We start from the raw sequence: 24,756 nt of genomic DNA, 5'->3' as shown, positions 1-24,756 counted from the left end.
TGCAAGCTCGCACGTCCCCAGCTCCCTTATCTGCCTCCGGGGGATTTGGGTCCTGCTGGGATTTTTTCCAGCCCTGCCCCCTCCCTCAGGAGGAGGAGGAGGAGGCTTTCCTCCTCCAGCCCTGTCTGGTCACCGGGCTGTCTCACCTCCTTTAAGGATGGGGCGTGGGTGGTGGAATCCCACGGCCAAAAGGATGGGTGGGGACAGGGAAGCATCTACACTTTGGCCCAGTCTGGGGGCTGCTCCTGTCCGCTGGCTCACGTCTCCCCAGGCCCGAAACACCCACCCAGCCCCCAGCTTTAGGGGACCCGGGATGAGGCGTGGGACGGCAGGGCTTCAGATCTAGCTCAGGACACACAAGGGCCCTGCAGTTGTAGTAAAGGATTTCCCGCGGGGCAGGAACGGAGTCCCCTTTCATCGCGCCAGGTTCCTGAGAGATTTACCCCAAAGCCCCGGGAGCCCGCGTCCCGGTCCGCGCACTTCCCACCGCCAGCACGTGGGGCTGTTTCCTTCCGGGCTCCGTCCTGTCCTCCCCCCGCACCCGCGGGCTCCAGGCGGGCGGCAGGAAGACAGCCCCGGCGTGTGCACCGGGTGGGGCGGGCTGCCGGCGCCCCGAGCCCGACGGCGTCCCCAGGCGGGGGCCGCGCTCCTCGCAGGACAGCGGATTCGGGCCCTTAACTTCGCCCCAGCCAGCACTGGGGGCGGCACGGCGGTCGGGCAAGGGGTGGTGGCAGCTAGCCCGCGCACCTTGCCCCTCCTTCCCCTCCCCGCCCCTGGCCCGCCCCGCCCCCCGCCGGGAGTGTCCCCGGGCCGCGCCCAGCCGGGTCTGGACGCGCGCGCTGAGCCGCCCGAGCGGCGGGGGACGGGCCGGGAACGCCGCGCAGGCTGTGGCGGGAGCGTGCCATGCTGGGCCGGCGGCGCGTCTTCGCCGTGGACGGCCGGGGTGAGTCGCCAGCTCCCAGGCCGGCCGGGGCCCGCTGCCCCGGGGCCGCCCCCGCGCCCGCCACCCTTCAGGGGCGGAGACATTAGGCTGGGGGCTCCTCGCGAGTTGGAGACCCTCTGGGCTTTGGTATTAAACCAGCCACCGTCTCCATCCCTCTTCCTGTGGGTGCCTTCCCTGTCACCCCCTGACGCGAGCCTGCGGGCTCCGGCCGGGGCGCCTGACTCCGCTGCCCGCGCCCTCGGTGCGCGCCCCAGGCCAGCGGGCGGTGCGGGCATCTCCAGGCCTCCCGGCCGGCTTCTTCCCCAGACGGGGCCGGATTGGCTTCCATCCTCCACCTGGCGGGCTCGGGTTCTGCACCCGGGTCACTAGAGGGCCTGGCACAGAGGTGACAATGAGTGGGTGCTCCCCTCTTCCCTTCCTTTCACTTAAGTCGTTCCTTTTAAACTCTTCGCAAAATCTTCACTAATTTCTCACTTAAAAGGACGAAACCCCAACGTGGCCAGAGCTGTTACTTTGACCACTCTCCCCAGAGCGGCTTCATCTTGCATCCTGATGCTCGGGGGTGGAGAGCAGTGTGGTCCCCAGGCTTGTCTTTGTGCCCTTACCCGTCTCTCGGAGGCGGGCACAGCCCTGCTCCCCTGGGGGAGCAGCTGAAGAGCCTGTGGCCCACCCTAGTGGGGGCCGCACAGGGCTCCTGTGGCCTGGGCTCCTTACTGCTACAATTACTGTCAAGAAGGGGCCCCCATCCGTGCGTGTCTCCAGCAGAGCTGGGAACTATCTGGGCGGGGCCGTGGCTGTCCAGCATCCTCCCTTCATCACGAGTCCAGGACACTCCTCCCAGGGAGTGCTGCCAGCTGCCAGGAATGCTGGGGGCGTTGGGGGCCTTGTGCCCAGCCTGACACTGACTCTCCTTGCAGATGGGGCTGGCGAGGACCTGGCACGTGGCTGTGTAGTGCCTGGAGTCACCAGCACCTACAGACGCATCCCGGACGTGGCTCATGGATGCTCAGCAGACTCCTGGCAGTGGGGTGGTGAGCTGAGAGGTGTTGGGAGGCAGGAGACGCTTCTCAAACTGGCCTCCCGGGACTCAGGAGTGGAGATGGCTGTTGGGGACAGCCCCCTGGGCACCTTACCAGGCCTTTCTCAGGACTCTCTGGACTTTGAGCCCCTGGGGAGCCCTGAGCTCCCAGCTCAGCGAGGCCGGCTCCTGGCCAGCCGTAAGCTGGAGCAGGTGCTGGAACGGTCGCACCGGCCCGCCAGCTTGTCAGGACAACACCGCCCCCTGCAGCCACCAAGCAAGCCAGAGTATGAAGTGCCTCTTTTTGGAGCAGGGGAACAGGAGTCCACTGAGGCAGACACGGACGGAGAGGCAGGCCTGGAAGCGTCAGAGGTGGTGAGTGCCAGCTCTCAGGCTGGGGACAGTGGGATGGATACAGCCCACCCTGTGCTGGCTCTCCCCGGAGCTCTCTCGGGGTGCGGCGCTCCTTGCTCCTAATTGCCCGGTGGTGTCATAGCTTCTTGCCTCACCCCACTCCCTGCTGTGGTAGCCACCCTCGCAGAGGAGGTAGGCAGCCGCCGGCCCTGCCTGAAACCCAGCCTGGCTGGGCGCTGGGGCGGCAGCTGGGTGCGCTCCTCCTCTGCCACCTGCTCTGCCCACATCTGCTGGCTGGCCATGCCTGGCTGCCTGGGGTGGGGTGGGGGTCTGATTGAGTTCAGGAGTCTCCCCTACCTCACTGTGTCCCGCAGGTGAGGGACTTGGGGCCTGCAGCCTGGGCCTGCCTCCCAGGCCAGGGTCTCCGCTACCTGGAACACCTGTGCCTGGTGCTGGAGCAGATGGCGAGGCTCCAGCAGCTCTACCTGCAGCTCCAGACCCAGAGGCTCCCTGGGGTGAGTGTGGTGGGAGCCAGGCATGGGGGGGGGCGTTGTCAGGCCATCCAGTGAGGGAGGCAGAGGAGGGGCAGGACCCCTAGAACCGTGGCTGCCTTCAGAATAGTCTCCGCCCTCTCTTGGCCCTGCTGGCCCACTCTCCCCTGTGCACAGGATCCTGCCGAGGAGGAGTTGGCCGTGGCCCCATTGCCTTCACCCTCACACGCCCCAGGCAATGCGGTGCAGGGGCCATGGGAGCTGCAAAGCCAGATGGAAGAGACAGGTGAGGGGCGATGTGTCTCCCTCTATGTTCTGCCTGCCCCATCTGCCTGCCCAGGGTCTCACCAGCAGACCCCCTGAGCCATAGCTTGATAGGGTGGTTTCCTGTCCCTGGCCCTGGGTAACCTGACTCTCTTTCTGAAGGGGCAAAGGCAGCCAGCACCAACCCTCCCAGGCTGCCAGAGGCCCCAGTGGAGCCAACTCCCAGCTTTCCGTGCTGCCAGGGACACAAGGTAAGTGGTGGGTGTATGTGCGGCAGGTGGTAGGATAGGGTGGGGTGGGATGGGGGTGGTGGGGACATATGGGCACCCTACAGGCCAGATACGCTGGGGAAAGGACAGGATTGATTCCTGTTTGGAGCAGGTGACTTGTCCTGGCTGTGATGACAGCTGTCTCTGGGAGCTTGGTTGGGGGTATGTGTGTGGGGAGGGCTTTGTGGTGACCTCTCATCCTCTGCTCAGCGGGATCCCTCCCACTGGGACAAGGTCAAGGTCCTACTCAACCGGATCCGCTGGAGAAGCCATCAACAGCCTGAGTCCCCCACCCCTCCCAGCAGTTCCGGCCCCAGGTGAGTCCTATGCTCAGCCCAGGTTAGAGCAGGGAGAGGAGACTAATGAACCAGAATGCTGAGATTGTCCTGCTCCTTGTCATTTTTGTCCCTATGAAACTTGAGAGGCATTGATGGTCTTGGAGGGGGTGCTGGAAGAAACAGAAAGTAGTTAAAACACCCCATTTTCAGATGAGGAGGCTGGGTTCTGGGTAGAGTTGGGGGTAGTTGCTTTCCCAAAGCCACACAGTAAGTCAGTGACAGGAGCAGAACATGGGAAAGCTCCTCACCCCAGCTCAGCAAGCCCTCACCCCTCGATGCTGGAATTTAGGCCCCTCCCTGGGTTTGCAGGGGGAGCCAGGTGAAGGCACAAATGATTCCACAGTGGGTGCAGTCCATCCTGTCCCAGGGTTGTCCTGAATAATTCTCCAGGGGGAAGCAGCAGCAAGTCATTTGACATCCTCGGGCTCCCCACAGCAGATACACAATATTCTCTCAACTTGGGGGCCACCGTTACCTTCATTTCCTCCTTCTAGCCCAATGTCTCCTTTTCTTTTCTACAGGATTGAGCCCAGGGACCACCTCCCTGAAAGGCCTCAGTGCTTCACCCACCGGAAAACCATTATGCCATCATTAGTGGTTAAGAAGCAACGAGCAAAACACCTTTCTGTATGCTGAGGCCTCTTGGTGCAGCAGGTGACCTGGGTGGAGGGGACTTGCCATGAAGTCTTCCTTGCCCTTTGCCCTGTTGCTGCTTCTCCCCACTGCCAGGAAAAGCTGTTGACACTTGCCCTTCTCCCCAGGGCAAGGGCTGAATATTTCTCCTCCAAGCAGCCTGGCAGAGGAGCCCTGTTGCCCCAAGAGGCCCCCAAGATCTGGCAGCTCTAGGGCTTCTTCTCCTTGCCAGAACCCCTGGACATAGACCATGTGAACTAACTTATCAGGCATCCATGGAGTGTGGCTTGGTCATCTGTATGGGCCCAGCATGTTACACATGGGGAATTGTGAACAATGAGTCTTTCTGTGGGACTGCAGTGTTGTCAACTGCCTGGATCCAACCATCTCCTCTGGCATCGTGCATCCAAAGGTTGGTCTTTTGGGTGACGTAACTGCCGAAGGATGGAACTGACCTTCGTTCCACAGTGGGCCGTTCCTGAACTCTCTTCCTCATGGCTGCACTGGCAGCTCTGGGACAGAAGATGGTGCTGCCTTGGCTGCCTCTGCATGGAGTCTTGCCCCCTGGAGCAGAGCCCCTGAAGACTGCACCAGGAATGGGGACGACCAGGGACAACACGAGGGACAGCAGAGTAACCTTCAAAGTCCATTCTCAGCTGCTCTGCTCCATGCTAGCTTTTACATGTCAGAACTGAAACCAGAAGCTCCTACTAGTTTTTAGATCCTGACAAAGTCTCAAGTTTCCTGAGCCACAGCTTCCCACGTGGAATAACGATCCTGCCTTACCTACCTCACAGGCTTGTTATGAGGATAAAATGAGATTAAATTGCCTCAAAGTGTTTCGTGAATGTTAAGTGAACGGGAAAGGGGAGGGCACAGGTGCTAGCAGGGTGCTAGACGAGAGGGATGATGGGGAGGCAGGACTAACAGGGACTAAAATGGCCAGTTTCCTGGCAAGATTTTGAGCAAGTCATGTCATCTAAGTCTCCTAGGTTTCGTATTTGAGAATTAGGGCACTGATTCCTGACTTGCTCACACCCAGGGCTGTTGTGGGGGTGCGGTCCATGGAAGCACAGAATGCTAGGGATGGCTTGAGTAAGCCACAGGAATGTCTCCTAGAAATGGCCACTGCTCAGGCATCCTCTTCTAGTCAGGAGGGGCTGGTTCTCTTGCTGCTGCACTCTTGGCGCTGCCAGAGTGAGGCAGAGGTAGCAGGCGGTGCGCGCTGCCTTGCGTTTTGGGGTTCAGCTCCAGCTACTTTGAGCCTAGGAACCAATGCTCTGATGCCTACTTTTCTACACGGACACTTAAGCGAGGACACCAGGCGCGGCTTCTTAAACCGCATCCGATCCCGGAAGGCGCACTTCCGTTCCCCAGTTGCAGCGGGATGGCAGGCCGGCGTGGGGGAAGGGAGAGGTCGGTGGTGACGAGGGAGGGACCATATCCGGGAGAGTGGCAGCTTCCGACCAGTGGTCGCGCCTCCGGAGAGACGCTTCCGGTGGCGGCGGCAGCAGCGGCTGTGGTGGTTCCGGGTGTCTTTGTCCCCCCGGTGTCGCGGCCCTGGCCCGCAGGTAGGTAGGGGAGGCCCACCCCCCGCCCCTCCGCTCCGTCGCCCTTCCGCCCCTGCCTCGGCCGAGGGGCTGCGAGGACCGGGCGGCGAAGATGCGCGGGGCGCAGAAGGAGCCGAGCCCCCCTTTGGCTGCAAGTCCGGTCTCCCTGGCAACGGCCTCGGCCCTGGGGGCGGGCGGGAGGAGGAGAAACCGCGCGCCTTCGTCCTCCCCCAGCGGCCTAGCTGCGGCCGGGCCGGGACACCTGGCGCCGCGGCTGCTGAGGCCGGAACGGAGGGCCTCAGAGCGTGGGAGCAGGAGGGCGGGCGCGCAGCCCGTTTTGCGTTCGGCCGGCCAGGGAGCCACCTTCCCACCAGCCGGTCGGGGAAACAACGGGCCAGGCTTCCGGGGAGCGGGCCCACAGCGTCTCCTCGCCCGCACCGGCCTCCTCCATTTTCCCGGGCCCTGCGTGGAGGGTTTCGGCGGATGTTTTTGAATGAATGAATGTCACCGGGGCTCTTTCCAGCCCTCCACCCCAGCAACTACTCTGGGGGTGGCGTGGCATAGTGAGAGGAACGCTAAGTTGTTGGGAGACCTGGGTGTGAGTCCCAGTTTTTTCTCTAACTAGTTACGTGGCCCCGGCAAGTCTCTCGATCTCTTTGAGCGTCAGTTTCCTTTGCTGTGAAACAGTATGAAAATATCCCTCACCGCTGGGTTATTGTGAGGGTAAACTGGAAATAATGTAATTTCTCATTTTATTTACTTTGTTTACATTTTCTCCGTCCATGGCCTTCATTCAGTCTCAGCGTCCACCTCCCCTGCTTTCCCGAAGATCCTTAGTTGCTTAAGGTTCTCCACCTTTCTGGGGGTAGATAGAAATCTCCCATATGAGCTGTTAATGTATTTCTTTTTCGATTGAAGGTTTTTTCCCAAGACTCTGAAAGAGGACAGCATTCCCAATGTCCCAGTTTAAGCGCCAGCGGATCAACCCGCTTCCAGGGGGACGCAACTTCTCAGGTGATCACTTTTCTCCCTACCTGGCCTCATACTAGGAAGTATGTGCTCTGGAGTTAGTTTCAAAAATTGGCTTTTGGAGTTTCCCTGGTGGAGAGCAAGTTGCTGCTGCTGGTTCTTAGGCAAACAGGAGATGCCCAGTGGTTGCCAGTGAAGCCCTCTGGAGGAGCTGGTTGGTGCTTTGCACGTTGGGTTTACTGTATCCTCTAGCTGATTCTAGTACTTAAGGTGGTAGGTGCAGTTCCTGGAGATCGCTTCTCTATCTCCATAGGCACAGCTTCAACATCTCTTCTGGGCCCTCCTCCTGGTTTGCTCACTCCTCCTGTGGCCACAGACCTGTCCCAAAATGCCAGGCACCTTCAGGTAGGTTGGGCATCCTTCGTGGTGAGTTTCAGCCCTTGGGACTACCCAGCATGTGTGGATGCCTGATGCTCTTTCATTTCTTACAGAATAGTATTCATTGTTTCAGACCCCTGTCTTGGTAGTGGGCCAGTATGGAGGTGACTAGACACCTCTCATACTGGGGAGTCTTAATTTCTGCCTCTAGGGAAATCTTTGGGGTGCCTCTTGGAATTAAAGAACTAGAAATCCTAAAAGAAGCTTGTGAGCCAAGAATTAACTCAACTGTCCCCCACTCCAAAGATGGATCATGTCCGCTGTATACGTGTACTTCTCGATGCAATCCGCTGTATACTTGCATCTCGATGCAGTGCACTGAGCTGGGGTGGGGACAGAAATGAGACCCTAGAGGCAGGGTGAGGTTTTGCCCAAGTTGCTCCCTGTTACTTTTTAAATTGCAGTCTTCCTTTACAGGGTGGGGAGAAGCAGCGGGTCTTCACCGGCATTGTTACCAGCTTGCACGACTACTTTGGGGTGGTGGATGAAGAGGTCTTCTTTCAGCTAAGGTAGGCTTGAGGCTGGTCCCCTACCAGAAATGCTTATTGGATTCAGTTCTGTCACCATGCTGGTGGCTCCCCCACCCCCAAAGCCATTGCTTTGCTGTTTTTATGCAAGATGTGAGAAATCTTGATGGAGATTCTCATGGGGGCAGTTAGGGTGGCTTGGCCAGGGTCCTTGTCCTGACGGGCCTCCTGGCTTGTGTGCTGGCAGCGTGGTGAAGGGCCGGCTGCCCCAGCTGGGTGAGAAGGTGCTGGTGAAGGCTGCATACAACCCAGGCCAGGCGGTGCCCTGGAATGCTGTCAAGGTGCAAACGCTCTCCAACCAGGTATTCACCTCTCCTGAGCATGCGCATTGGAAAGGGGAGGGACGGAAGTCCTGGGCCCTGATGGCTGGGCAAGGATGTTATTTTTGTCGAGGGGCTGGGACAGCATCTTTCCAGGGTAGTGAATGAGTCAACCATGTGATCCCCTGAATTTCCTGGCTACTATCCTGCAGCCCCTACTGAAGTCCCCAGCACCTCCTCTTCTGCATGTGGCAGCCCTGGGCCAGAAGCAAGGGATCCTGGGAGCTCAGCCTCAGTTGATCTTTCAGCCTCATCGGATTCCCCCACTCTTTCCTCAGAAGCGTGAGTACCAGTGGCTTGGTTGTTGGGGTGTGGCTTTATGGGGTACTCTTGGATGAAGGGGCTTGTAACTTTCAAGTTGCTGCTGTCAGAATAGAAGTGGGTACTTCTGTGCACCGGAAGAAAGGGAGGGGGAAGCTGGACAGGTTTCTTAGGGTTTTTGAGTCACTGGCCATTTCCTCTCTGCAGCTCTGAGTCTGTTCCAGACATCCCACACACTTCACCTGAGCCACCTGAACAGATTTCCTGCTCGGGGCCCTCACGGACGATTGGATCAGGGCCGAAGGTAAGAGGATGATTATGCAGAAAAGATGTTTTGCTTTCCTTTAGGAGTAATGTCCCTTTTTTGGCCACCTGTTGACACTGACATTCTGTTTCTACAGCTAGATCCTAGTCTCTTTCCTTGAAATCGGCAGACACACTGAAATGTATAGATAAATATTGGAACTTTATACACACTGGTTTAGCAAGCAGGGATTTGATATAGTTCATCATGTTGAGATACTTTTTAAATATATGATTGCTTGGCCGGGTGCAGTAGCTCATGCCTGTAATCCTAGCACTCTGGGAAGCCTAGGCAGGAGGATTGCTTGAGCTCAGGAGTTCGAGACCAGTCTGAGCAAAAGTGAGACCCCCGTCTCTACTAAACATAGAAAAATTAGCTGGGTGTTATGGTGCATGTCTGTAGTACCAGGTACTTGGGAGGCTGAAGCAAGAGGATCGCTTGAGCCCAAGAGTTTGAGGTTGCAGTGAGCTATGGTGACGCCACTGTACTCTACTTGGGGCAACAGAGCAAGACTCTGTCTCAAAAAAAAAAAAAAATTTTTTATTTCTAGTCCCTAAGATTGAGATACCAAGAATTGAAACTTTCAAGAAAATAGCAACATGTTGAGAAAAGTAACATTGTAGTATGTTTTAATTACTAGTTTCAAATGTTTCTTTATATATGTATACAATGTATACATTAGAATGGTATTAGAACATTATGTTGCACTCTGCTCAGAAATTCAAGCCTTGTGCCTTGAACGAGCAGATAGCTTTCTTGGCCATTCATAGAGCAAGCATTTGAGCCTTTGAGGGGCATCCTAGGTGATCCTGTGTTGTCTGTGAGCATTGGGGACTTTGGGGAGCATACTGTCTGTCCTCTGTCCGTTCACAGCTTCCATCTCTCCTCTCATTCTGTGTGTTTTTGCTAATATCTCTATGGGTTAAGCTCTAGAGTAGTTTACAACTCATTCTACTTCTGTCTTCATTTTAACTGTTTATAATGGAAAAGTTCAATTTATACGAAGTAAACAGAAATGTGTGATGAACCCTCATGAATACCCATCACCCAGCTTTAACAGCTATCATCGAATCATTATCTGCCATTCTTTTCTTTCCCTACCTCCATCTCCTCACTGCCCCTTGATTTTTTTTAAAGATGAAATTTATGTAGATTGAAATGCGTAAGTCTTAATGGACAATTTTCACAAATGGAAAATCCCATGTAACTCTCACCCCTATTAAGATTTAGAACATTCCATCACTCCAGAAAGTTCCTTCCTGTTATAGCTCTCTCTTGAAATGAATGCAGTACATAGAAGAAAACACCCCCATCCCAAATGCCAGTAGAGGATTACACGGCAAGAGCTGACAATGCAAACCCATGTAAACACTTCAAAGGAGCATGGGGTAACTCAGAGAAAAAGTTTAGGCCAAGTGACGTAGCTAGTCTCTGTGCTGAAGCATTTGTTCCCTTGGGGTAGGTCATTGTGAATTCTAACTCGGGAGAATCTTTATCTAGGATTGGCTTCCGTGGTGTTTCCTTTGTCCCATTCTCCAGTCACGGGTGTGTGTTTTGGCATGCACCCCACCCCCACCCCCGGTCCTGTGCACCTTCCTGGTCTTGTTTCCAGGGGCTCCCCCACTCACTTTCTGTGGATTTATTAAAGGTTCCATTACATGATCATAGCAAGGCCTCTAGAGACAATGTCACCCGAGTGGAAATCTGTGACTGCTACAGACTTTCTGCTTTAGGTTCAAATTCAGGTCGGCCTTCTGTGAAGTCAGTTTCCTTTGATTGTCCTGGATGTGCTGGGCCCCATGCAAGGCCTGTGCAAGAACGGGCTGAGCATCCCAAATCTGAAAATCTGAAATGCTGTTAAATCCGAAACTTTTTGAGCACTGACATGATGCTCAAAGGAAATGCTCCCTGGAGCATTTCAGATTTCCAGTTTTTAGATTTGGGATGCTCAACCTGTAAGTGTAATGCAAATATTGCAAAATTCAAAAAAAATCAGAAATCCAAAACACTTCTGGTCCCAAGCATTTCAGATAAGGGCTAGTCAGTCTGCATCAGCCTGAGAGGGAGATATCACCGTCAGTCAGTGGAGAGAATGTGCAGAGTAGGAAAAGGGGTGACAGTAAGTGGGTCACTCTGGGGGAGCAGCTTTTAATTTATAAAGGACTCAGCCATATTAGCGTTTGCACGGAAGCCAAGCTTTATTTTGAATTCCAGGCTTTGGGATGCAGGGAACAATGTCTCCATGGGAAGGTACTGGTAAACTACTGAGGTCTTTAGGCAGGTCTATCCAGGTGGGCTTCTGCTGCTGCAGGTACTGAGATGTTGTCACTGGTACTGCCTTGTGACCTCCTGACAGTTGACAGTAAGGGATAAAACTGGCCACTGAATCCACAGGATTCGGTGGAACACACAGTTTAGCTAGAGGTTGACAGCATTTACTGGAGTTCCTTTAGTCACGGGAGAGCCGAAGAGACTTGTCAAACGACTTTGGACCAGGTCTTTGTTAGAAACGGGGAAGCGCTGGCGTCCCAGCCAGGGGAGAAAAGGAGGCTCTGGATGGAGATGCTCATGAATAGGGAAGTGATCCAGGCAAACAGAAAAGAACAAAAGTCTCATGTTGAATCTAATCAGCTTAGTCACTGCCGTGTCATGAGCAGGGAAAGGACCAAGCAGGTCTAAGAGGAAGAACAAAAACCTGGTGCATAGACTCAGTGCAGCTACCTGGGCAAGGAGAAATGGCAGCTGATTTTATTTCTCTTGTGATGTGGGGGACTGTTCCTTTATGAGTCAGGCATTTAGAATGAATGGTCTAAAGGTCTTTTCTCCTCTACTGTTTTTACTTACTGTACCCAAATGTATAAGGCAGTGCATGCTATTATATAAAATTAAGATATGAAAATGTATGGTTTTGGCTTCTTTCCCTTTAAAGACATCTGTTATTAACAGGTGGGCATTAAAGAACTTGAGAAAATAATTTTGAAAAGGAAACTCACTTGCTGCCACTTTTTCCTCCTGTGCTCTTGCTTGGTTTTTAGCTGTACATGTGCCTACTTTTTGCAGTTTTAACCTTACAGTTCAAATTACTTTTGTGATTCCTAAGCATTTTTCCATATTGCAGCATAATCCTCACAATTCCTTTAGTGGCTGCACGATGATTATTTTTATCTACTATAAAAATCTGGGTATTGCTGGACATGTGTGTGGTTTTCTCATTCTCAGTTTATGCTGCTCGCCATTTTCCTACTACAACCTTTCTTCGTCTTTTGAATTAACTTCCTTGGGATAAATTTTTGAGAATGATGGAATTACTGGAGCAAAGGGTTTGAGTATTTTTATGATGTTAATGTGCACTGTTAAGGGTTTGTTACCAGGAACTGTCTAAGAAGGTTTACTTTATAGAACCCGTAAATGGTACCATATGCGTATCTCTTGTTGTTAAAAGAAAAATCAATTTTTTCTCATTTCAGAAAACTACATAACTGTAATTCACAAAGTTCAGAAAAATAGAAGAAAATTATTCATGAGTTTATCAGAGGCATCTACTATTAATATTTTATTTCCTTTCAGTCTTTTAAAGCTTTTTTTTTTGTACAGTTGAGGCCTACTGTATACATGGTGTTGCGTACTATACTTTTTGCTTAACATATGAGTGTTTTTCTATGTTGTTACAGGAGCTTAAATATCCATTTTAATATCTTGGTAACATGCTGTCACGTGGCTGTTGGCATGGCTGCTTTATCCATTTCTTAACGCATGTTGGGGATTAGAATGATTCCAGTTCTTTCTTTTTAGACCAGTATGTGCTGAATACATACGTAACAATGTGGTTTCTTTCTTTTGGTGATGGGTCAACCTGCAGCGATGACTACGACTCCAAGAAACGCAAACAGCGGGCTGGTGGAGAGCCTTGGGGTGCTAAGAAGCCAAGGCATGACCTGCCTCCTTACCGAGTCCATCTCACCCCCTACACTGTTGACAGGTGAGTGGCAATGCTGAGGGGGACTGACACTTGCTGCTGGTAACAGCGTCTTCCATGTGTGCAATGTGGTCCGTGCAAACACACGTGTGTTCTTACAGACTTGTTTTAAACAAAAGGAGCCCTATCGTACATACTGTTGGCACTCGGCCTTCTCACATCCTATGTCTTAGACTTGATTCCGTATTAACGTTTACTAGCTCAGTCTTGTTTTTTAGAAGCTACATAATATTCCACTGAATAGGTGAACCATAATTTATTTAAGCATTCCTCCATTTGCACTCTATCCTAAATATTTCTAAAATAAACATCCTTCTGTGTTTTTTGAGATCACTGCCTAGACATGGAGTAGCTGGCTCAAAGGGCTTTTTTGTTTTGTTTTGTTTTGTTTTTAAGGCAGGGTCTTGTTCTGTTGCCAGGGATAGAGTGCAGTGGTGTCATCATAGCTCACCACAACCTCAAACTTCTGGGCTCAAGCGATCCTCCTCCTGCCTCAGTGTCCCGGAGTAGCTGGGACTACAGGCATACATTATGCCAACTAATTTTTCTATTTTTTGTAGAGATGATGTTTGAAGTTTTGATTCTTACTGTCAGTTCTCCCAAAGATGCTGTGCCCATTCACACTCTCACCAAGGGGACTGGGCAATGCTTGTCTCCCCATCTTTGCCAACGGTGTTACCAGACTTTTTCCACCCGGGTCTATCTAATTAGTGAAAAGTGATGTGATTTGTGTGTCTTTAATTATGAGTGAGACTGAGCATATTTTCATGGGCTTTTAAGTCTCATATATTTCTTTTTCTGTTAAGTACCTATTGGTGTCAATTTTCTGTTAGGCTCTTGAACTTTTTGTTATTGATTTGTGAGTTCCTTTTATATTACGACAGTGACCCATTTCTCCATCAAGTATTGCAGTGTTTTTTTTCCCTTTCTCAGTTTGACTCTTTTGCCATATAGAGATTGTAAATGAAGTGGTCAAACTGATCCATCTTTACCTTTTATAGCTTAGGTACCTCACTTAGTTCTTTCTCAGACTGAAAAACAGTTTGTCAGTTTTTTTCCAAGTCTTTCATGGTTTCATTTTTTAATGTTTTAGTCTTTGTTCAATATGGATTCCCTTGCTGTCTTCCTTCAGCCCCATCTGTGACTTCCTAGAACTCCAGCGCCGCTACCGCAGCCTCCTGGTCCCCTCGGATGTGCTATGCGTGCACCTGAGCTGGCTGTCAGCCTTCCCTCTGAGCCAGCCCTTTTCCTTCCATCATCCGAGCCGGATCCAGGTCTCTCGTGAGAAGGAGGCAGCTCCGGACACTGGTGCTGAGCCCGTCCCCGCAGACAGTGACCCCGCTTACAGTTCCAAGGTGAGTTCACTGGGCTCCTTTACCTTATATCACTGTGGGTGGCTGGAGGAGGCTCTGAGTGTCTCCTTCCTGCCACCTCTGCACAGGTACTGCTGCTGTCTTCCCCGGGGCTCGAGGAATTGTACCGTTGTTGCATGCTCTTTGTGGATGACACGGCTGAGCCGAGGGAGGTGCCAGAACACCCTCTGAAGCAGGTTAAGGTAAGAGCTACAGGAGCTGCAGGGTGGGAGGCGCGCGCACTCCCTGACAACGTCCAGCCCCTGGGCTCCTGCGCGTCAACATGGAGAAACAAGGTGTTGAAATGCCCCTCACTTTACCCAGGAGGAAAATCTGGCTCAGAGATGTTCTCACTTGCCAGATTCAGGTGGCTGGTTCCTGTGGGTGGACAGAGAAGCCCGTGTGGTAGACTGACCACTTCCTGCTGCCCTAGTTCCTGACTAATGGAATCAGCCTTACCATGCAGTGGGAGACCCAGGGAGGGTGTATTTTTCTCTTTCTCATCCTTGATCTCTTTTTGCAGTTTTTGCTGGGCCGGAAAGAAGAAGAAGCAGTGCTGGTCGGGGGCGAATGGTCTCCCACCCTGGATGGCCTCGACCCCCAGGGCGACCCGCAGGTGCTGGTGCGCACCGCTATCCGTTGTGCGCAGGCCCAGACCGGCATTGACTTGAGCACCTGCACCAAGTGGTGAGTGGCCGCCTCCGAGCCGTGCCCGGGGCCTGCTGGTGGAGAGCGTGTGTGGGGCAGGCCCGGCCCCCGCCCCCTCTGCAGTTGGCTTTCCCCTGCCGCCTCCAGCCCTGGCTGCCACACTCACGGGTGCCGTGGGCATGAATGGGGCCAGCGTGGGGGTGTGTGCTGAGGGCCAGCTGAGCCCTGAAGCCACGCTCCGCCCCCCTTGCGGCCTGGCACCTTGTGCAGTACCTGTCTGCTGTGTCCCCACCCACTGACCATTTCTTGAGGAATTGGTGTGTCGCCTTCCTGTTGTACTTCCCAAGCGTGGCACGTGTGTGCCCATGTAGTACCCATGGGAAACTGAAGCATCTCCTTTTCCCTTTGCTGTGAGCAGGTGGCGCTTCGCTGAGTTTCAGTACCTGCAGCCGGGACCCCCGCGGCGGCTCCAGACCGTGGTGGTGTACCTGCCCGACGTCTGGACCATCATGCCCACTTTGGAAGAGTGGGAGGCCCTTTGCCAGCACAAAGCTGCAGAGGCAGCTCCCCCAGCCCAGGAGGCACCAGGGGTAAGGCTGAGCTTGGGACACAGCCGGGGAAGGAGGTACCCTGACCCCAGGACCCCGAGGCTCACAGCGGGGCTGTTGCTACAGGAAACAGAGCCTGCTGAACAGACCCCTGATGCGTCAGAGCAAGCAGCAGACGCTTCTAAAAGGAACGCAGAGACACCCGAGGCCACCACACAGCAGGAAATGGACACTGACCTCCCCGAGGCTCCTCCACCCCCTCTGGAACCTGCTGTCATTGCACGTCCTGGCTGTGTAAACCTGTCCCTCCATGCGATCGTGGAGGATCGGAGGCCGAAAGAAAGGATCTCTTTTGAGGTGGGTGCAGGCGTCCTGGGGACCTCGCGGTGCCCTTTCCTCCCGATGCTCAGGGCCCTACGCCTCTCCCGACAGGTGGTGGTGCTGGCTGAGCTATTTCTGGAGATGCTCCAGAGGGATTTTGGCTACAGGATTTATAAGATGCTGCTGAACCTTCCCGAGAAGGTCATGTCCCCACCTGAACCTGAGAAGGAGGAGGTGGCCAAGGAAGAGGTGGCCAAGGAAGAAGAAGCCATCAAAGAGGAAGTGGCCAAGGAGTCCAAGGATGAGGTACAGAGTGAGGGCACAGCTGCCGAGTCAGACACCCCGCTGGTGAGTAGCTCCGTCACCCCTGCTCGACACTGAGGCCTGCCAATGATAATGCTTTGCTTAATCTGAGTGTCATCTGTACCAGGCACTGTTCTGGCACTTCCTGTGTCGTCTCCTTCCCTCCTCCCTCCCACTGCATACTCCTGAGGAGCCTGGGACGGACGAAGGCCCAGGGCGGTTAGGAAGTGGTGCGCCTAGGGTAAGGGAAGGTGGCAGGGACGAGCGAAGGGGCGCGTGGCCGCCGAGCCACCAGAGCACAGAAATCCCAGTCACTAAAAACACTGGGACGTGTGGGGGTGTTTGATTGCCTGATGGCTAACTAGAGACTTTTCCAACCTTTTCTAAAACACGACTGGCTCTACTTCTTGCATAAATACTATCACGTAATCATAATTTCTTCCTGGACTGAGATCAGCTCCTGAGGGAAATCCCAGGGCTCTGGAAGTGTCCTGGGCATGCTGAGTCCCATGCAATGAATGATGTTAAATACGTTAAGTGAGACTGTGTCTACAAAGCTCTCAACACAGTGCCTGGAACATAGTTGATACTCAAATGTTGGCCATTATTATTGTTAGCCATTGCAGAAATCACGTCCCTTCTCCTCACCCTGGTCTGTCTCCCTAGAAGGAGGACGGGCTTGGGTCCAAACCGCCCTCTTCAGGCGGGGAGGAAGAAGAGAAGCCCCGGGCTGAGGCATCTGAGGACCTGTGTGAGATGGCACTGGACCCGGACCTGCTGCTCCTGAGGGACGACGGAGAGGAGGAGTTTGGTACGTCTGGTGGTGACAGAGGGGAGTGGGAACAGTGGCTCTCGGGACCTGTGGTTTCCTGTCAGGACTCGGGAGGCTGCTGCTTGTTTATCCGGGGCTTTCTGTAGCAGGAGCAAAGCTGGAGGATTCGGAGGTCCGGTCCGTTGCCTCAAACCAGTCAGAGATGGAGTTCTCTTCGCTTCAGGATATGGTGAGGCCTGGCAGGGCTCTGGTTCACTCCTGGGAGCGGGAAACTCACCCATAACTCCTCTTGGTGGACGAAAGACAAAATGTGGGTCTTGGCTTATGGAGGGGCATGTTCACAGGCTCCAGAACATCTCACTGTCCCGTCAGGGTGAGTCAGGGAAGCATCCGATCCTCTCCTGAGAGAAGCAGAAGGGGTTCTTTGCCCCAGAGGCCTTGGGTTACAGGCCTGGGGACCTGTCTCGTCCAGTGTCTCCAGCCAGGAGGCCTGCTGCAGTGTGGCCTCATTGCCAGCCAAGCTGCTCGTCTGTGTTGTCCAGGCTGGAGCACAGTGGTCATTCACAGGCCTCATCGTAGCACTCTGCAGCCTCCAACTCCCGGGCTCCAGCCATCTTCCGGAGTCAGCCCCCTCAGCAGCTGGGACTGCAGGCCTGCCACTTTGCTGGCTCCAGCTGCTCCATTTTGAAAGGGTTGTGTCCTGGGTGATGGAGCAACTAGGAGAAATACCTGCAACTCCTGCTCCTCTGTTTCCTTGGCAGCCCAAGGAGCTGGATCCCTCGGCCGTGCTCCCCTTGGACTGTCTCCTTGCTTTCGTCTTCTTCGATGCCAACTGGTGTGGCTACTTGCACCGGCGAGACTTGGAGAGGATCCTCCTGACCCTCGGGATCCGGCTCAGTGCAGAGCAGGTCGCTCCTCTCCTGCCCCGTTGGTCCTCTCTGGGTGGCCTGCGCTCACTCCTGCTCTAGGGTCTTGCATGTCATCAGGACCGAGGTTGATGCCTTTTGCTCAGTGCGTGTCTGGGTGTGTTTTCTACAGGCCAAGCAGCTGGTCAGCAGGGTGGTGACACAGAACATCTGCCAGTACCGGAGCCTCCAGTACAGCCGCCAGGAGGGCCTGGATGGTGGGCTGCCCGAGGAGGTGCTCTTTGGTAGGTCCTGGTGCTCCGCAGCCTTGCTGGGGCGTGGGCAGGGCAGGCTGCTCCCTCCTCCGCAGATCCTATCCTTAAACCTTCACGGCCCCTTCTAGGAAACCTGGACCTGTTGCCTCCTTCTGGGAAGAGCGCAAAGCCAGGTGCTGCGCCCACGGAACACAAGGCCCTGGTGCCCCACAACGGCAGCCTGATCAACGTGGGCAGCCTGCTGCAGCGCGCGGAGCAGCAGGACAGCGGCCGGCTCTACCTGGAGAACAAGATTCACACACTGGAACTGAAGCTGGGTGAGCAGCCTGGGGCTGGCACGGGCGGGCCGTGCAGAGACCTGCGGGGACCCCCACTCCATGGGCTTGGGGGCCCCGGCCCTGTGTGCCAGGCTTGACTGAGCAGCAGTCTTTCTGGTATTCCCTCCCCTGCCTCGCAGAGGAGAGCCATAACCGCTTCTCAGCCACGGAAGTGACAAACAAGACGCTGGCCGCAGAGATGCAGGAGCTGCGCACCCGGCTGGCTGAGGCCGAGGAGACGGCCCGGGCAGCTGAACGACAGAAGAGCCAGCTTCAGCGGCTGCTGCAGGAGTTCCGGAGGCGCCTAGCGCCCCTGCAGCTGGAGATGCAGCGCATGGTGGAAAAGGTAGGGGAGGGACGCCAGGGGCGGCTGCGGCTCCTGTCACCACCCCCCTTCCCTCTCCCAGTCGCCTCACCTTTGTCCTCCACCCACAGGTTCCTATGGAATGAGCAGCTGGCAGGCCTGGGCGCTCCCTGCCTGTCCTGACGCTTGTTCCTCTTATCACGCAGGCTGACAGCTGGGTGGAGAAGGAGGAGCCCGCGCCCAGCAACTGAGGGCCTGGCAAGGAGCCGCGGCCCGTGAGGGCGGCGCTGGCACCTGGTGAAGTTGCAGCCTTGTGGTACCTGAAAGCAGCTGGAGCGAGACCTCGGAGCCATGGGCAGGGGAGGCTGACCCTGCGCTCAGCCTCTGGAGGGGACGTCAAGCCATCAGGGTGGGGGTCTGTGCGCTGTGGGACGGATGTGCGAGGAACCCCGGTTCCGGTTACAACTAAATACATCTTTTGCACCCCTAGAATGCCATTTTGCCCTCAACCTTGGAATTCTCCTGGGGCCCTTTTAGTCTTGTGCTTTCTCCTGTCCTCTTCCAGTTTAGAATAAGACGGGAGGAAAAGGCTTTTCGACTATGTGACAAGGTCCGATGCCAACAAACTGAAGAGACAGACGTGGAGTGTGGCTGGGGCTGAGAACCCCCTTTCTCTGGACGGCACAAATCCTGCTGGTTCCAGGTGCAGACTCCAGGGCAGGGTCTCCCTTGGCCATCGGGGAGCGGAGTCTGCTCGGAAGCTCGTGTGGGGCTGTGTTCGTCACAGGACACTGTGTTCTGGCCACCACACACTCGCCAGAAGAAACCAGCACCCCTTTCCCGGCTCCTGTGTTCAGAATGTGGTATTGGCTCTGGCCCGGCCTTCTCCCTGTTCCCCCGTAATTCTCGCCTCTTTCCATAATCCGTGGTTTCAGTTTGACTTTGTATATAAAGTTGGTTTTTTTTTTTTTTTTTTTGGCTTTTTGTTTTTTAAATAAACCAAAGTCAAAAACAAACCAAGTGTGTCCTCCCCTGTCCTCCTGGCCCTCAGCCTGGGGCTCTGCCGGGCGGCTCTCCAGCAGGGCTGTGGGCAGCGCCGCCTGCTGGAGTTGAGAGGGTCCTGCCAGCTCAGCAGAGGGCGGCAGGACCCTGGGGAAAGCAGTGTGGCTGTCCCCTCCTCTCCTTAAGTCACAGCACAATACTACATGGACATTTTACTGAAAACTTTACTTGAAAAAATAAAATCCCACATATCCAGGTGAGATACAAACCCACGGTTCTGCTCTGAGGCCTGTGAATTGACATGTGACATTCCGTGTGGCGGGGCAGTTACCTTGAGTCCCCGTTACCTTGGGAACCTGAATGACGCAGGGCTCGCCCCTGCGTGGGACCAGCCTGTCTGCTCTCTGTCCTCCAGGCAGGGTTGTGGCCTCTCCTAGGAAAGAGTCTTTAAAGTGAAAAGGCGACGAGGGGCCGGGGGGGCCACTGGACTCCCCGGCTGGGGTCTCTGGAGGTAGATGCAATCCCGCCACGCAGGCAGGGCCCGGACCCTCCGAGGGCTGCAGCTTGCTCTGGCCCTAGGCCTGGACGTACTTTGGACGGTAGTTCTGGCAGCGACGCTCTGGGCTCTCCTGCACTGCTTACCTGCGTCTGGGGCTGTGGGGGAGGCTGCAGCTCAGGGGACGAAGACGCTCACTGCACACGGCTGCCGAGGCCGACCGGGGCCGCCCCTACCCCAGTCTGCGTGAGGAGCACGGGCCTGCCCTGGATGGGGCAAGGACTAGAGAGGCTGGCTGTGTCCTAGGAGTCTTCCGGGAGTGACGGGAATTCAGTCGTCGGCCACGATGGAGAGGGCTCGGAGCTCGCTCAGCTTGGCCTCGTTCTCCTGCTCCCGCTGCTCGTCAGAGTGGCCTGGCTGGTCAAGCTGTTGGGTCAGGTCTCCAAAGATCTTGTGCATCTCGGAGTAGTACACGACCTGTGGGGACGCAGGAAGGGTCAGCCATGCTGGGCTCCCAGGAACCAGGCGCCCAAAGCTCAGGAGGACAGCGGGGCCCAGCGCTGCCATGGGGCCAGCTCCCACTTCGCCGCCGCTGCCTCCCCTCCCTAGCCCCTCTCCCTCACTGCTGCCAGCGCAGGCAGGAGTAGGCCCACTGCCTTCCAGAAGGCGCAGGACACAGAAAGGCTCAGCCGAGACCGCAGGGCAGCAGTAAGTGAAACCGAGCTGGGGAGCAACAGGGCCCCAGCGGCTGCAGGCGAAGACGCCCTTCCGGCTCCTGTTCTCCCAGCAGCCGGTGCGGGAAGGGACGGGCTTGGGGAGGCTGAAGAGTGACAGGCACTGGGACCAGGGCCTGACTGCTTTTTAGAAGCTAAGAGAGAAGCCCAAGGCTTTTGTCCTGGGAGAACAAGGACATGGTAGGCTGGTGGCTCCCAAAGCCCTGAGAGCCCATTTTAGAGCTAAAGGTGAGAAAGGCGACACGGTTCTAGCCTTCCATTTCCTCCTCACTCACCCACTCACACCTGCCCTTGTTCGTGGCCCGAGCACATAGCTGGGGCTGTGGCTCAGAGGCCAGGCTCGTGCAGATCCTCCCAGGCAGTCCCAGAACTGAGGTGGGATGCAGGCCCAGAGGCTGAGGGTGGGCGCAGGAACCGGGCCCCATCACTACTTTCCCAAGTGGCTGAGGACGGGGGCTTTCCCAGAGAGGAGCAAAGCGGCTTGTTCCTGCCTCAGTTTCCACCTCACGACCCAATGAAAGCATGCACTTTCGTGAAAGTGCCCCACAGCCTTCAAACACGCCCCTCCCTGCCGTCTCTGCGACTACTCCAGGCACTCGGGACCATCCCTGGGAAGGCTCTCCCGGACGCCCACAGCGAGGTTTCCACTGGGCCCAGGTGGGCTGAATGAAGCCGGTCTCAACATCCCGTCCCCTCAGGGCCGGGGGCCTGGGGCAAGCGCTGGGGGGAGGGCAGGGGATGGCCACCCTACCCCCAAACTCCTTGCCCAAGCCAACCGTGGCGTGTGTGCGTGTGAGTCACGGGGAATGCTCACTTCTGCAGTGACTAACAGCAGCGGCAGCGGGCGAGGAGGCGGCTGTGCCGAGGGGGCGGTAAACAACCCCTGGTTCCCCCGCTGCCTGGTTACAGGGCATCCCTCCCGCGCCTCCTGCACGGCTCCAACCTGGGCACGCCGAGCCGGGCACCCGTGGCTTCCTCCCGAGAGCGACAGGAGGGAGGGCGTGGGCGGCCCGGGGTGACTGCACGGTTAGGACAGGCATAGGCCCCCCCCCTAAGCTGGCTCCTCCAGGGGCAGAGGGTGCAGCTGCGAAGGGGCCCTGCCTCAGGGGCCAGAGTGGGAAGAACCCCTGCCCCTCACTAGGCTCTTGGTCTCACTGCCCCCTAGAGATGACACGGACGACACAGAACCAAGGATGTGGGTCACTGACACGTCCCAGCTCCAGTCTCAGGCTCCCTGACGCTGAGTGCCTGGCCATGGCTTTTGGAGTTCTCCAAAAACAGCAGGGTGGGAGGCGGATCCGCTTCTCCCGGGGCCTGCGACTGCGCAACCTGCAAGGACGGGCGGTGTCCACTGGAGGGCGCCAAACGCCCGGGGAAGAGCAGAGCGGCCGCGGCGGCTGCAGACACGTGCAGCCTGCTGCTCCCCTACCTGGAGGAAAAGGGATGGGTGTCGGGGGTCCCGAGGCTGACACTGAGCCATCAATGGGCCTGTGTGGAGGGGGCCTGCTTCTGGCTTTGGCACCTCAACCTGTTTCGCCAGTGGGGAGAATGATCCTTGCCAGAGATTTGAAGATGAATGGGGATGAGGAGGGACATGCTCCCGCTGTGTCCTTCCACCGGAGAGAGGCGGCGCAGTGTCCCGGCCTGTGTCTGACACTCGGCTCCGCAGCACCGGCGCCACCTGAGTCCCACCTGCCCTTCCCCACCAGGTGCACCTGAGCGTGGCTGTCCCAGGGCTCAGGGACCCCTCGGCCTGGGTAGCCCAAAGTCAAGTGTCCCCGGGGGCCTGGCGCTTAAAGAGGACTGACGAGGTGGGGGGCAGGGGAGCTGGGTCCCCAGAGAGCGGCCTCCAGGCCCCTCCTCTCCTCAGGACCCCGCCACCCCCCTGGGGCAAAGAACCTGCCCCGAAAGGAGGCCTGAAGGGGCTGCTGGCTTCTTCCTGCTGCTCACAGCACGACACGGGGGGACAGAGAAACCTGAGGGGACTGTTCACCGAAAGGAACCTCGCCCACCCCTCGGCTGGGGTTACCCTAAGAGCAACGCGGGAACCCAAATTCCAGGCAGCAGTCTGAGTCCCCGCGGCTGCAGAGCCCCGCATCCCGCTCCGCAATGCCGTCCCGCGGCGGGCAGCGCCGGGGCGCGGAGGGTGCCGCTGTCTTTGCAGAGAACGACTCAGCCACCCGCCTCGCAGCGGGGGGCGACGGAGCGGCACGGCTGTGTCCACGGAGCCCACGACCATCTCCCGAGGGAGGAGCGCTGGTGGCCCTGGTGGCCCTGGGGGCCGTGTGCGCACGCGCGAGCGGCTGCCTCACCTGCGCCCGGATCAGGGACTCGAAGCTGGGCTGGAAGTAGCCGAGCCGGCTGCCGTAGAACCGCGGCATCTCGTCCAGGAGCTGCTTGTTCTTGGCTTCAAAGTCCTCCCGCACGGGCCGGAGCTCTTCTCGGGCCTGGGGATCGGGACGCTGGGGTCAGAACTCTCACTGCCGTCTTGGTCCTGGTGTCCCCAGGTGAAGGGGGGGACTCACTGCACGACCACAATGGCCCCGTCCACACCCTTCCCTTCCGCCCCTCGCACCCGCACCTGGTGGAGCTTGGCCAGCACCGGCCCCGTCTTCTCCTTCTCCTCGTACTTCTCCACCTTGGCCTGCAGCCGCCGGTAGTCCTGCAGGGCCTGCTCCCGCCGCTTCACCGCCATGTTGAGGCTTGGGAAGACGCTGCCGAACCTGCGGGACACGGCCGGTGGGACGGGCGACCTTGGCGGGGCGGCCTGGCAGCTCCCCTCACTCAGAAACGCGAGCTGAGCGCGCCCGGACCCGCCCGCCTCCCCGAGCCACGCCGCACGGCAGAGACCTGCTAGGGGACGGGGGACCGGGAATGGGGGGCGGGAAGAGACACTCTTCGAGGTGAGGTATGACTCGCCCCAGGTCACAATTAGGTAGAGACGGTTCAGAAGAGAACTCAGGGGTCCCAGTTCTGTCGGGGCCCTTCCCCACCCCCCACAGCGCCACCAGCAGGTGGCAGGACTGAAACCTCCAGGCCAAGGGCGCCTTTGCAACGTGGGAAAAGCAGAGACCCCACGGTTCTACCATCGGAATGGCCACACGGTCAACCAGATGTTTTAGGAAAATGACTCAAGGACGCCCTCCCACCATGACTAAAAGGGACGACGACGACGGGAAGTCCTCAGAGTGGCCATCCTCAAACAGCAGCAGTACACGGCATCGTTTTTGGCTCCCCTGGGCAAAATCTCTGTGGCTAGCGTCATCTTTAACTACGCAGGACGACGGTATCTTGCGATGGGCACAGGGCTGTTGCTTCCTGTAGACCCAGGCAGGGATGCTGCGTCTTCCCTGCCCACGCAGGCGGGATTTCCGGAAGTGGACAGAAGACGGGGCGGCTTTCTGGAATGTGACGCCCTGAGCAGTGACACACTTCGGCCGCTGCTGCTGGAGGGCCCGTCCCTTGGCTCCGTGGCAGGAGGCGTCCACCAGGCAAGCTGGGAGCCTCGAGCCGGGCAAGACCAGCCACGCAGCGGCGGGACCGTGACTCAGTGGTCATTCGGGGGTGAGGAGCAGGGTTGGCGACGCAGGACCAGAAGAGTCAGTTCCTCACGGAGTTTCTACGAGGAACCCAGAGAGGATGAAAGACAAAGGGCAGGGGAAGTGCCGAGGCTGGGCTCCTCTCGCGGGCACCTACCCGCTCTCGGGTCAGCTCCAGGGAGTCCCGACACCACACAAAGCGTGACTTCCCAAATCTGCCTCTCGAAGGAACATGACCGTGAATGTGGTCTTAAAAAGCTTCAACCAGCGTACGTGTGAGGTCAGAGCAATGAACAGTTTTGCCAGAGAAGAGAGAACATGAACCCGGCAAGCATTAAATACCCCAAACTATGCCGCAGACCCAGGGAACAGATGTGGATGAAACTGAGGGCTTATCCCCAAGAGAGGCTACTGATGCTAATTCCCCTAATTAATGAGTGTCCATAATGGGTCTTCTGCCTAACAGAATGCTAAAGAAGTGGGCGAAACCACGGAAACGTCTCTGAACCCTCAGCCACAAGCCCTTAGACATAGTAATCACGCCAACGTTTGACGGACGGATTTGCCAGGCGGGAAACAGGGCCTCCCCGGTGCCCTGTACACCCGGAGCTCGGACCTCACTGGCACTGTGCGTGCCGGAGGTGG

The 24,756-nt window shown here is 56.6% G+C and overlaps 3 protein-coding genes across 6 annotated transcripts in view; 2 read left to right on the top strand and 1 right to left on the bottom strand.

Annotated features, from left to right (window-relative positions):
- Nucleotides 1–903: 903 nt before the first annotated feature.
- On the top strand, nt 904–4,925 carry C12H8orf58 (chromosome 12 C8orf58 homolog). The gene is given in 9 exon segments (XM_069485144.1): nt 904–943; nt 1,861–2,333; nt 2,690–2,830; nt 2,984–3,092; nt 3,233–3,321; nt 3,550–3,656; nt 4,199–4,293; nt 4,296–4,331; nt 4,334–4,925. Coding segments are annotated over 9 exon segments (1,176 nt in total). The 3' UTR covers nt 4,420–4,925.
- Nucleotides 4,926–5,711: 786 nt separating this feature from the next.
- Nucleotides 5,712–19,353, top strand: CCAR2 (cell cycle and apoptosis regulator 2). Of its 4 annotated transcripts, none has more exons than XM_069484851.1 (21): nt 5,712–5,881; nt 6,779–6,874; nt 7,143–7,234; nt 7,685–7,776; nt 7,982–8,096; nt 8,267–8,396; nt 8,583–8,679; nt 12,539–12,658; nt 13,788–14,010; nt 14,097–14,210; nt 14,531–14,694; nt 15,074–15,245; nt 15,330–15,560; nt 15,636–15,872; nt 16,494–16,638; nt 16,746–16,828; nt 17,361–17,507; nt 17,638–17,749; nt 17,848–18,036; nt 18,177–18,382; nt 18,547–19,353. In XM_069484851.1, the coding sequence occupies exons 2-21, from the start codon at nt 6,817–6,819 to the stop codon at nt 18,589–18,591; spliced, it is 2,772 nt and encodes a 923-aa protein (XP_069340952.1). In that variant the 5' UTR covers nt 5,712–5,881; nt 6,779–6,816; the 3' UTR covers nt 18,592–19,353. The 4 variants fall into 4 exon arrangements, with proteins under 4 accessions (XP_069340952.1, XP_069340955.1, XP_069340954.1 ...); XM_069484854.1 differs by having other exon boundaries at nt 5,831–5,881; nt 15,636–15,830; nt 18,547–19,273; XM_069484853.1 differs by having other exon boundaries at nt 5,831–5,881; nt 16,749–16,828; nt 18,547–19,273.
- Nucleotides 19,354–19,578: 225 nt separating this feature from the next.
- The window catches only part of BIN3 (bridging integrator 3), a 40,170-nt gene continuing 34,992 nt past the window's right edge, over nt 19,579–24,756 (bottom strand). Inside the window, exons 7-9 of the mRNA XM_069485143.1 lie at nt 23,154–23,295; nt 22,885–23,019; nt 19,579–20,315 (exon numbers count right to left, since the gene is read on the bottom strand). Of these exons, the coding sequence (XP_069341244.1) occupies nt 20,169–20,315; nt 22,885–23,019; nt 23,154–23,295 (424 nt within the window). The 3' untranslated portion in view covers nt 19,579–20,168. The remainder of the gene's footprint in view (nt 20,316–22,884; nt 23,020–23,153; nt 23,296–24,756) is intronic.

This window comes from Eulemur rufifrons, chromosome 12 (genome assembly GCF_041146395.1).
Source record: "Eulemur rufifrons isolate Redbay chromosome 12, OSU_ERuf_1, whole genome shotgun sequence".
Classification (NCBI taxonomy): domain Eukaryota; kingdom Metazoa; phylum Chordata; class Mammalia; order Primates; family Lemuridae; genus Eulemur; species Eulemur rufifrons.
The sequence above is the reverse complement of the archived record's forward strand: the minus strand, read 5'-3'. Positions and strand labels throughout refer to the sequence as shown.